The sequence below is a fragment of the Budorcas taxicolor genome, chromosome 13 (assembly GCF_023091745.1).
Source record: "Budorcas taxicolor isolate Tak-1 chromosome 13, Takin1.1, whole genome shotgun sequence".
Lineage (NCBI taxonomy): Eukaryota > Metazoa > Chordata > Mammalia > Artiodactyla > Bovidae > Budorcas > Budorcas taxicolor.
Genome location: NC_068922.1, coordinates 77,368,123 through 77,381,038, shown reverse-complemented (window position 1 = coordinate 77,381,038; position 12,916 = coordinate 77,368,123). Strand labels below are relative to the sequence as shown.

Genomic DNA, 12,916 nt, shown 5'->3' with positions numbered 1-12,916 from the left:
TTAGCCAGGCACTGGGGTCCACATACCTAGTCCTGGACTTCCAGAAGCCCCCAGTCCAGAGGCTGGGGGAAGGGGGGACAATAAATTACCCAAATAATAATTTAATAACATAAAACATATATTAAGTGACTGTTTCGTGGTTCAGTTCAGTTCAGTTGCTCAGTCATGTCTGACTATGCGACCCCATAGACTGCAACTCTCCAGGCTTCCCTGTCCATCACCAATTACCAGAGCTTGTGGTAGGTGGTTAATTACTTTCTTCTCCACTTTAGAGATAAAGAAATGGAGTCTCAGAGAGGGGGAGTGACTTGTCCAAGGCTACACAGCCAGTGGGGAATAACACTAGTGCTCGAAGCCAAGTTCAACCAGCTTATAAAGAAGATGCTGTGAAATGATAAAAGCAATAAAAGTTGAGCCAAAGGCCTAATGAATTCACTGAATTCTCTTTGCCACCTTGCAGTGGCCACCCTCCCATTCTTACAGATGAGGAAACCGAGGCGCAGAGGGTTCAACTTACATTGAAAAGCTCCCTAGTCAGGAAGTCTAACCCTGAGCAGGTCTGGAAGAGAAAGCAGTCTTGTGGGCAAGCCGAGGAGAGTGGGTCTCACTGTGTAGGCACTCAGGATACTTGATGCATGCGTGCACCAAGGTAGGAGGCGGGGCACGCTCTGACCCTCCCAACCCAAGCCTCAGGATGGGGTGAGCCTCTGCCCTAAGCATCTCAGGCTGAGAGGAGGGGAGGGAAGAGCACATTCTTAGGTACAAAGTAGGGGGAGCCGCCCTGGAATAACAGCGCCAAGGACTGTACAATAGGTGGGTGCATAATTCATGCAACTGTCAGCCGACATCAATTATGTGGGCCTCCCCTGGAGTTGTCTGGGGGTTAGAAACTGGAGCAGGCTTCCCTTGCCAGCCTCTGGGGGAAACCAGACCTCCCAGTTCTTAAAGCGGCAGACTCTCCAGGAATCTGCTCCATCCCCTGCAGCCGCCCTCGGCCCTTGGGGCCAGAAGTCAGAGACAGCAGTGCCTCCCCATGGAGGGAGGACTCAGCCCGAGGTCCCCGGCAGGCCACCCTGGAAGGTCGGACCCTCTATGCCCAGCTCTGGGTTAACAAGTCTTTTCCCTCATTCTCTGGCTTCTGAGCAGCTGACTGCTGTATATCCCAGAGTTTCTCAACCTTGGGACTGTTAACACCTGGGACCTGATCGTTCTCTGTGGCGGGGGCTGTTCCGTGCATTATAGGATATTTAACAGCATCCTTGTTTCCACCCACCAGCTGCCAGTAACACTCCTCCTCCAAGTCGTGACAACCGAAAATTTCTGCAGAATTTGCCAAATGTCTCCCAGGATGGGGCTGGGGCACACCTACTTAAGAACCACTGGAAGACCCTCATTTTACAAAGAAGGAAACTGAAGCAAGAAAAGTTGCACTGTCCAAGACCTCTTGACCAAAAAATGGCAGAGCTGAATTCCAACTCCAGGGCCCACATATTTTTTGTATTTTTTTTCTTTACCACACTGCCTGGCTTGCAGAATCTCAGTTCCCCTACCAGGGATTGAACCCAAGCCCCGGGCCTGAGGACACCTAACCAGGGGACTGCCAAGGACTTCCCCCAGGTCCACATTGCTAACCTCAATGCGAGAGTTCCACATGCTTATTCCAATGATCACCTATATATTTTAATTAATATTTAATACGTATATCCTTAGCTATGCAAAATCAGCAGTTTTGCAAAGATTATTTCTTAGGACAAGGCTAAAATAAAACCAAGTAAGTAGTGTTTGTTGTATTTTATTCTTAAGGAAAGTGTAGTACAGCTGGTGGTGGCTTCCCAGGTAGCACTAGTGGTAAAGAACCTGCCTGCCAGTGCAGGAGATGTAAGAGATATGGGTTCGATCCCTGGGTCCCACACCAGTATTCTTGCCTGAAAAACACCGTGGACCGGAGCCTGGTTCAAAGTGCTGCAACGAGTCAGACACGACGGAGTGACTAAGCGAGCAAGCAGATAGCACAGAGAGCTCTATTTAATGCTCTGTGGTGACCTGAATGGGAAGGAAGTCCAAAACGGAGGGAATATGTGTATATGTGTAACTGACTCATTTTGAAGTACAGTGAAAACTAACCCAACATTGTAAAGCAGCTAGACGCCAATAAAAAATTAATGAAAAAGTAATAATTTGTTTAGGGATACATACATTTGTATTAAAAACTATATAGAAAAGGGACTTGGATAAAAGTTCTGATTATCTCAGGCTTGGAGAAGGACACACCGGAAGTGTCAGTGTTACTGCTCCTTGCCCTGTTTTTTGGGTGTGGTTCGAATACGGTTCATAAAAGTACATAAATTAGGTCTACTTTTTTATGTGCCAGATAGGTCACTTTAGAAGGTTACTATAGAATCTTACTTTTTTAAAATTTATTTTTATTGAAATATAGCTGATTTACAATGTCATTCCAGTGTACAGCAAAGTGATTCAATTATGCATGTATAATTTTACTTTTTCAGTGAGTGCTAATCAAGAAATTAAAACACAAAAGTTTTCTTTTTACGATATGGAACATGTCAGACAGCTATGCATGCGTGCTAAGTCACTTCAGTCGTGTCCAGCTTTGTGCAACCCTATGGGCTGTAGCCGGCCAGGCTCCTCTGTCCATGAGATTCTCCAGGCAAGAATACTGGAGTGGGTTGCCATGGCCTCTTCCAGGCAGCTAAAGCAAAAAAAAAAAAAACCCAAAAACCCAAAACAAGAAGGTGGTGGAATAACAGGCTGTGGAAGTTCTGCGTGGCACGACACTCCCTTTCATCTTCTGAGCTGGCCTGGAAAGACGCTAGAGCCCTCCTGCTACCTGTGGTACCCCCAGCGCCTTTCAACACGCCTCAGTCATCGAAGATGGTTAACAAACAGTAGACCAAATTGAAAACTGACTCTGATCCTGACCTTTCCATGGGTGCTCCGAGAACTTGAGCCCCAGCCAAGAAACACCATGGGAACCAGCTGTCCTAGGTGCTGGGGGTGTAGAGATGAATCTCAGAACCCATCCCTGTCCCCTCCAAAGCTCACAGGTTCTGGGCGGTGGTGTGCACACACACACACACACACACACACACACCTGTCATAGGCTGTGTGTGCTAAGTGCCCCCAAGGCTTGGCAAAATGATGAGGGAGCCCCGTGGATGGAGTGGTTGGCCCCCCCAGGGCCCACCCCTGCAGGGAGAGGCCATGTGGGCTGGATTTTAAAAGATGGATTGGAATTCACTGGACAGAGAGGAAGAGGCACAAACCTGCAGAACTGACCAACAATAGTGTGGTACCTGTGGTAGGAGAGACCAAAGAGAGGAGTCAGAGTTCAACCTAGAGGGACTTGCCAACCACGCGTCCTGATGGCAGAGTCATTACAGGGGCCTGAACCCACTCATGCTCACCCAAACAGCACTGGTGTTTCCTTTCAGGATACGGCAGGCGGTTTCAGGTCAAGGGTGAGAAGCGAAGCCTAGCCAGTGGCTCAGATGCCGGGTGGTCTGGGCTGACAGGGTGGTGTGTGCTGAGCTATTTCCCCTGTAATGACAGCTGGCATTTATTAGACATTCACTAGGTGCTGCTGGAAGCTGTCCTGAGTGCTCTGTGTGTGTTAACCCACATAGTTTCACAGCAGCTCTCTGAGGTAGATACTGTTATTATCATCCCATTTTGCAGATGAAGAAACTGAGGCTTAGAGAGGTTACATGCCTGGCTCAAGGTAAGAAAGTGGAAGCTCTGAGACGTGAACCCAAAACAGCCTGAGAGCAGAGCCCAAGCTCTTAACTGCAGCCCTCTCCACCCTTTTTCAAATCCTCTGTGTCCTCTCTGCCCCTTTTTCTCTGCCTCTTCCCTTTAACCCCTGGCTTCTCTCAAAGGTTCAGCTTTCTCTGATTTTTTTTTTAATGTCTTTTCTGATCCCCTACAACTTGGGGATAAGTTGCTTGAGGCTTGGGCTTATCATGAAGCTGGTTCAGGCCTAGGTGGTACTCGACCATTTAATTCAGAGGCTCACCATCCCCGTAACCTACCTTCCCCTGGATCCCTGAACTCAAATCTCCCATGGTGGACTGGTTCGGCCCAGCCTGGATTTTCTGTCCACCCCTGAGTCATTCAGCGGTAGTCAGGATCAACTAATACAGGCTTGGAGCCCTCACCCCCACCCCCAGCTCTTCAGCAGAGGCAGAAGAAAGAGAGGGGCAAGCCTAGGAGAAGAGGACAGTTTTGGGGAGAAGTGAGGAGGGCTGATAGATAAGTTTAGAAGTTTCAATTTTCTCCTGAAGAGGCCTGGAAATGTATTAAGCAGGAGAGTGATGTGATTGGATTTGTATTTTTGAAGAAAAAAAAAAATGACCCTAGAGCAATGTATTACATCTGCTTGCATTTCTGCCTAAGCTGTAGTCTAGCCTAGGTTCTATTAATTTTGATAAACATCCAGTGAGCCCAAATATCTAGAGTAGACCCTTTTCTCTCTTTTTTTTTTAACTTATTTATTCCTTTTATTTTTGGCTGTGCTGGGTCTTGGTTGTTGTGCAGACTCTTCTCTGGTTGCAGAGGGCAGAGCCTGCTCTCTAGTTGTGGGATGCTGGCTTCTCATTGCAGAGGCTTCTCTTATTGCAGAGCATGGGCTCCAGAGCTCTCGAGCCCCAACAGTTGCAGCGAGCGGACTCATCAGTTGGGGTTCCTGGACTCCAGAGCGCTCCAGCCCAGCTTCTCTGCATCATGTGGGATCCTCCAGGACCAAGGATCAAACCCACGTCCTCACTACCAGCAGGCAGACTCTCTACCACTGAGCCACCAGGGAAGCCCCCAGATCCTCTTCTTGATTCCAGGAACTCAAAAGTAGTGAAACTGTGATCCTTAGCCTCAAAAATTCAGTCATACTCTGGAATTACTAACATGAGACCAGGATGTCTATGCCTCCCTGAAAATCATCTGCAAAATCTTGAGTGTTTAGCAAAAAGGTCTGTAGTTTTTATCTCATTTCTAACATAACCTTAAGAGCTCATGTACTGAGGGCAGACAAACCCAGGTAAATATCCTGGCTCTGAAGCTGACTAGCTTTGGAAGCCTAGGTTTCCTCATCTCTTCTCTGGAGGTACAATACGATAATGGGATTGTTGTAAGAGTGAAATAAGGGGACTTCCCTGGTGGTCCCAAAGCAGGGGATCCAGGTTTGATCCCTGGTCAGGGAACTAGGTCCTATATGCCACAACAAAGGCCTGGAACAGCCAACTAAATAAATATTTTTTTAAAAAGGGAATGAAATCAGGAGCTTCATGGAAAGTGATTAGCACAATGCCTAGCATACAATGAACACTCAATAAAGGGTAACTTATTAACATTAGTATCATGTCAGGAAAGCGGTACCCCACTCCGTAATATTATGAACCACTGGTATAGATCACAAGACAACAAATTATAACTTGCAGGTTAAATTCAATCCACTGCCAGTTTTTGTAAATAAAGTTTTATTGAAACAGCTATGTTCATTAATTTTCGTGCTACAGCTGCAGAGTTAAGTGGTGGTAACCAAGAATTCATGGGCTTCAAGGTTTTAAATATTTACTATCTTGCCCTTTATAGACAAATTTGATTGACCCTTGGGCTTGATGATTAGCTTTAAACCATTTCAATTATCTGGACATCAGTTTCCAAGTCTAGGGCTTCCCTGGTGGCTCAGAGGTTAAAGCATCTGCCTGCAATGCGGGAGACCTGGGTTTGATCCCTGGGTCGGGAAGATTCCCTGGAGAAGGAAATGGCAACCCACTCCAGTATTCTTGGCTGGAGAATCCCATGGATGGAGGAGCCTGGTGGGCTACAGTCCATGGGGTCGCAAAGAGTCGGACACAACTGAGTGACTTCACTTCACTTCACTTCACTTCCAAGTCTATGTGATAAATGGATTTGAATAAATATTTTTATCTCAAACATCCAGCCATTAGCTAATTCACGAGATATGAAAATGCTCTTGAGAGTTCAGGAATGTCCTGCAGAGCCAGAGTATTAGGATGACCATCCCATTGCTGGTTGTTAACTAAATTCCACTCTCTTCTCCTCACAGATCCTTGCCATAATTTCCATCATGTTCATCGTCCTCTCCACCATTGCCCTGTCTCTCAACACCCTGCCCGAGCTGCAGAGCCTTGACGAGTTCGGCCAGACCACAGACAACCCCCAGCTGGCCCACGTGGAGGCCGTGTGCATCGCATGGTTCACCATGGAGTACCTATTGAGGTTCCTCTCCTCCCCAAAAAAGTGGAAGTTCTTCAAGGGCCCGCTCAACGCCATTGACTTACTGGCCATTCTGCCATATTACGTCACCATCTTCCTCACTGAATCCAACAAGAGCGTGCTGCAGTTCCAGAACGTCCGCCGTGTGGTCCAAATCTTTCGGATCATGCGTATTCTCCGCATCCTTAAGTTGGCACGTCACTCCACTGGCCTCCAGTCCTTGGGCTTCACCCTGCGGAGGAGCTACAATGAGCTGGGCTTGCTCATCCTCTTCCTCGCCATGGGCATCATGATCTTCTCCAGCCTTGTCTTCTTTGCCGAGAAGGATGAGGATGACACCAAGTTCAAAAGCATCCCGGCCTCTTTCTGGTGGGCCACCATCACCATGACGACCGTTGGGTATGGAGACATCTACCCCAAGACTCTCCTGGGGAAAATTGTGGGGGGTCTCTGCTGCATCGCAGGGGTCCTGGTGATTGCTCTTCCCATCCCCATCATTGTCAATAACTTCTCTGAGTTTTACAAAGAGCAAAAGAGGCAGGAGAAAGCCATCAAGCGGAGAGAGGCTCTGGAGAGAGCCAAGAGGAACGGCAGCATCGTATCCATGAATATGAAGGATGCATTCCCCCGGAGCATCGAGATGATGGACATTGTGGTTGAGAAAAATGGAGAGAATGTGGGTCAGAAAGACAAAGTGCAAGATAATCACTTGTCTCCCAGCAAATGGAAATGGACCAAGAGGACACTGTCTGAAACCAGCTCAAGCAAATCCTTTGAAACCAAGGAGCAGGGATCCCCTGAGAAAGCCAGATCATCTTCTAGTCCTCAGCACCTGAACGTCCAGCAGTTGGAAGACATGTACAACAAGATGGCCAAGACCCAATCTCAACCCATTCTCAATACTAAGGAGTCAGCCACCCAGAGCAAACCAAAGGAAGAACTTGAAATGGAGAGCATCCCCAGCCCCGTGGCCCCTCTGCCTACTCGTACAGAAGGGGTCATTGACATGCGAAGCATGTCAAGCATTGATAGCTTCATTAGCTGTGCCACAGACTTCCCTGAAGCCACCAGATTCTCCCACAGCCCTTTGGCATCACTTCCCAGCAAAACTGGAGGTGGCATGGCCCCAGAGGTTGGCTGGCGGGGAGCTCTGGGTGCCACTGGTGGTAGGTTTGTGGAGGCCAACTCCACCCCTGATGCCAGCCATCACTCCACTTTCTTCATCGAGAGCCCCAAGAGTTCCATGAAGACCACCAACCCCTTGAAGCTTCGAGCTCTTAAAGTCAACTTCATGGAGGGCGATCCCAGTCCATTAGTCCCCATTCTGGGGATGTACCATGACCCTCTTAGGAACCGGGGGGGTGCTGCGGCAGCTGTGGCGGGACTGGAGTGTGCCACCCTCTTGGACAGGCCTGTGCTGAGTCCAGAGTCCTCCATCTACACCACGGCAAGTGCTCGGACACCCCCCCGGTCGCCCGAGAAACACACAGCAATAGCATTCAACTTCGAAGCAGGTATCCACCAGTACATTGACGCGGACACAGATGATGAAGGGCAAGTCCTCTACAGTGTGGACTCCAGCCCTCCCAAGAGCCTCCCTGGGAACACGAGTCCCAAGTTCAGTGTCGGGACGAGGTCAGAGAAGAACCACTTTGAAAGCTCCCCCTTACCCACCTCCCCTAAGTTCTTAAGGCAGAACTGTATTTACTCTACAGAAGCATTGACTGGAAAAGCTCCCAGTGGTCCGGAAAAGTGCAAACTTGAGAACCACATCTCCCCGGACGTCCGCGTGTTGCCGGGGGGCGGAGCCCACGGAAGCTCACGGGATCAGAGCATCTGAACCACCCCCACACCGAGAAGAGACTTCTGGCAGGGTCCAAAGAGGGGTGCTGTTCAGCTTACCTGCCGCGGAGGTTTTCTGCATGAACTCTGAAACAGAAAGGCTCTGCAAAACCCCCAGAAAGAAGAGAGACTCCAGAGGACGCTCCCTTAAAACCTTGAGAGCTGTTAACGGGTCCATCAGAAGCAAAGCCGGCCAAGCCATGGGGTATGGCGCCTCCTTGTAACAACTCTACTGCCCTCTTTGGAAGATGACAAGAACAGAACTCGCAGCCGCCACTACCACGTTCCAGACGCCACCGAGGCCACCTACTCCTCATTCTGTTCTCATGGCTCTCCATCACAGCCTCCGAGGGCAACATCTTCATCCCTCCTGGCTTCTGCTGAAGAAGGATGCTGGAACAGGTGGCCGGTGTTCGAAGAGTGGGTTGACCATTTTGTTTTTGGGCGTTGCCTGGCCACCTCTAGGAACTTCTGTCTGTCACCTGCTGGATGGATCCCACTGTTAGAAGGCTACCGGGCATGCTCATGTCCTGGGGAAAGCTGCACCGTAAGCCAGGATCCTAGCGCAAAACCCTTCCTCAAATGTCTTCATTGACTTCAGTATTCCATAGTACCTGAGATTTTATTTTGAGATATCATCAGGGTGAGTTGCACCACTTGTACTCAATTCTAATTGCCCCCTGGCAATCTGGAAAGGGTTCAGAAGGCGGGTGCTCAGGCAACAGTATGAACTCTGAGCATTGCTTTAGGGTGGAGAAGGAAAATGCTTTCTGTACATCGCTAGGGTAGACTCAAAAGATATGCAAGTGTCAAATATGCAAAAGAATAGCTTCTTCAAAGTGACTGTATGTTACTGAAGAACAGAATAAAATCTGTTTGTTTGTTTTTTTTTAATCTGAAAAAAACAAAAGGAAAAAAAAAATCCCCAATCGAAATGCCCAGTTCAGACTTTTGAATCCTTCCTGCTGAGGCAGGGAAAGTACTTATTATAATAGAATTTCTTTTTTGTTTCCTGTGGTATTTAAGTTTTAAGAAAAAAGTTAAAATAAAAAGCACTTTATGTTTTTCAAAAAAAAAATAGGTTTTACCAGGGACAGTGTCAACATCTCGCACTTTAAAACGAGCATGATTTCCCGTGGGCCACTTCATTGGGACTACAGCTGAGTTTTTGCTCCAGGCGTGTGTCTGGCCACGGTGGGTGATACTGTGCTGGTATTGCTGTCAGAGTCTGTGGGCTCCTTCCTTGTCCCCCTCAAGCTTCCCCTTAACCCTCTTTCATCAGAAAGGGTACTTGGCCCTTGTGTGGGGTCCTGTGCTTAAGTCATGTGTATAGGAAACACGAGCATCTCAGAAGAAGGATGTAGATGGTTGGGCATTGGATGTTGTACTCTGTTCTCTTTCTTGTCCACCAGGTGTGGGTGTGTTTTCAGTGTCACTGTCTGTACTAACAGCTCAGCTCTCCTTTCTGCAGCCATCAGTGCAGCCAGTACAGACAAAAGCAATAAGTATTTGTGTGCATTGTGAGCAGTTCTGGTCACTCTCTCTTGGTGTTGGTCTTCCTGTCTTAGTTTGATGACCTGGCGTTGACCTGCCTGATTTTAGCTCAACAGCGTGGTGGTGCTGGCCATTCCCCAGTTCAGGAACACTGGGTGGAGCCACTGGTTAGCACGATGCCATGCTGTTGGCCCATCTGTTAGTGAAAATGGCACGTTATTGATCTACTTGTCTTCAGTACAATGGGGCAATGTCGTTCTCCTAACACAATGTTGATGGATGGTGTCCCAAGTACAATAGCATAGCCCTGCCGATCCTCAATATAGTGCCAGGCATTCGTCTTCCTGATGGAACAAAATGTGGTTTGCCTGTCCTTCATAGAATCTGTTGTTGGTCTGCCTGTTAGTACAATGGCACAATCCACCTGTCAGTACACAAGCATCACAGAATCGTTCTGCCTGCCCTCTGCACAGTGGCATGAGATTGGGCCAACTGTCGCAGGTATGACGACACGGGGTCATTCCACTGCCCTTGAAAATGTTGTATCCTCTGCTGCATATGCACCCGGTTCGTACTGCTTCTCAGCATCTCCAAGGACTGCAGATCCCTCCAAGAGGGCGCAGTCCTGTTTTCTGCTGCGTTAACACAGTGTCTTGACTCCGGAAGTACCAGAGTACTCTTGCATCAAATCCTAAGGGATTTAAGGGGCAGGGAGTACGAGGTTATCCTGGGCTGGTGGCTCACCGGAAAGAGGAAGCGCAGGCCCCCCAGGTGCTTTGCTGAGCACACAGTACAGGCTGGGGGCTGGTGGAGGAGTGGCTGCAAGACCGTCTTCCCAGGGCCATCTCTCGCGTCTCTTTGTTTCTGTCACCATTCACATCTGCCATCAGCACAAACGTGAAAATTCAGGGAAAACAAACAAATGCTTTTTGATAAAAGTAAATAGTTGTGATTTCCGATTCAGATATTTTTAGAGCTGATGCTATCTGTAAAAATTAATAATAATATAGTCTATTTTACATATCAGGAAAGTGAACATGTTTAAATATAGCCATATATAGTGAGAGGGAACTTATCACCCCTTCTTCAAATCGAAGCATTTCATTTGCTGGTTGAAGCAGTTGAGAAGTGTACAGATTAGAAATGATTTCTTTTTTCTTTTTTTTTAAAAACTAATAACCAATTGGTGCAACTCTCCTTGTAACCAAAGGCCCTATCTGCCTTGCGTGGTCATGCAGGACCTATCCCTTTCCTTCCTCATGTATTTTGTCTGAACTTAAAGTAGCATTTTATTGAGTCACTTTTGAAGGATGAATTCAGAAGTATCATGAAGAACCTACCTGTTCAGGCTTAATAGCCAGAGTCCTATAGAGTTCTTATAGAAACAGAATAACTGAAACTCAGCATATACTATGCTTAGAAAGTATTGCATTTTGTTTTGGGTTTTCCTTTTACGTGTGGATGTTATCGTAGGAATATAGTTTTTACCCTGTGCCGATTCAAAATAGAGTATTTTAAGGTTTCCCAGGCCCCCACCCGCCAAAAAGAAACATCTCCAGATTTTTTAAGATGTGTACACCCTACTTGTACATGTACTGTGTACGTGCACTGGGAAATCTACCTAAGAGTCTCCACTGAGAAGCTAACCTTGATAGACTGGTATTGATGGAGGAGAGAAAAGCAATGGTTTGGAGGCAAATACTGCTTTAACCTGGTGGTCCCACCCATTCCTGAACCAATGAAAGTGGGAGAAAAAAACAAAAAGAAATGTTATTTCATCCCAAAGAAATGAATCTAGGGGCTGGAGGTGGATGGATGCCTGGCCCCTTCGGCACATTCAGTAAAACTCATCAAGAACCCCAGCAAACTTCCACCATTATCAAAAAGGGCTAGGGACCAGGTCCAGACACAGCTGAGTGTGTGTTTCAAGACATAGGCTACATGGGACAACAAAAACAAGGGACCAGGTAGCTGTGCACCCTGATCATCCAGGGGGCCGTCGCCGACCAGCAGAGAGAGGTGGGCAAGCTCTGGAGGAGTCCATTTACTCACCTTTTTATCTTGGGGTAAAGAAAACAATAGGACTTCCGTGCAGTAGATTTCTCAGTGCCTTCTTTAGGAGTTTTATCTTAAGCACACTCAATGGGGAGAGAAAAAAGAGGAAAGAACATTCATTCCCAGAAAGCCCCTTTCTCTCAAGGCATCGGGGATCGAGAAGGAAGAAGATGACGTTGGTGAAACAGCAAAATCCTGAGGAGGCCATTTCCTTTCAACCCACCTGGCTCGCCCCTGAGAATTGCTGGTGACACAGACTTTTTCAGACTGATTACCCAACCTCTCCTCCACCATGTCTTAGTATCTGTAAGCCTCATCCTTGCCCTTTCTCCTAATAAGATCCACATTTCTAATGAGAAAAAAAAAAAAAAACAGAACAGTATTCTCTTCTGTAAAACTGTAATGTATTGTTGATGTTTGTAACTACTGTATATTTCTGTCTTGCTCCAAGTCTTGGCTGGAGTGTGTAGTCCATGGGCACGGGGGGAATTTAAAATTTACCAGACAAGGGTCACTAAAGCCTGGTCTCTCTCTCTCCCTCTCTCCTTTCCTCATTTCTCTGCCAACTAACTAGTTTCAAGTAACATGACCCCAAGCCTCAGCCTCCAGTCAAGTAACTTTGAATCCTCTGCGAGGGAGGCGAAAAGCCTCTAGCACATGATCCTTTGAGAAAGGACTTTTTCTACCACCATGAAGTTGGCAGGACTTGAAAGAGTCCTCCCGTGACTCCCCCAGCAGGACAGTGGAGAACCTCCAGCCCTGAGCTGAAATTTCCTCACCTCCCACTGCTTACATGACAGCATCCAAATGCTTTTACTCAACCCCGGGCGACCCAAACCAGCGCTGGCTACATCCAGAAATAAGAGTTACCTCTGCGTTTTCTGTTGCCATTTTTCTGGCTCTAGAAATATCTGATGTGTGACTACATCATAGGATGTCCACGCATCTCAGAGTAGTCTATTTTTCTGTTCAAATAAAATATATATATAATATATATATATGTATTTTTAGCAAATTTATAACTGGGCCATTGAGTCTACTTTCTTCTTTTGTAATACACAGTAACATCTTAGGAGTTCTATTGTTGGTCATTATTGCAGCTGATGTCTTCTGGTCTCTTTCATTTCCTCCCATTGTTCCTTGGACTGTTTTTTTTTTTCTTCTTCTTCTTTTTTATTCTGATTTTCTGGAGGTGGGGAAAGACTTTGGGGTTCTGACTGCCTCATGCAGGCATTTTCTAACACAAGGCCTAGAATCTATTGACCTGTTACTT

General features: G+C 47.2%; 1 protein-coding gene across 1 annotated transcript in view; it reads left to right on the top strand.

The window, feature by feature from the left end:
• KCNB1 (potassium voltage-gated channel subfamily B member 1) overlaps window positions 1–12,479 on the top strand; it is a 111,780-nt gene extending 99,301 nt beyond the window's left edge. The window contains exon 3 of the mRNA XM_052650541.1: window positions 6,083–12,479. Coding sequence (XP_052506501.1) covers window positions 6,083–8,092 — 2,010 coding nt within the window. The 3' untranslated portion in view covers window positions 8,093–12,479. The remainder of the gene's footprint in view (window positions 1–6,082) is intronic.
• The last annotated feature ends 437 nt before the right edge of the window (window positions 12,480–12,916 follow it).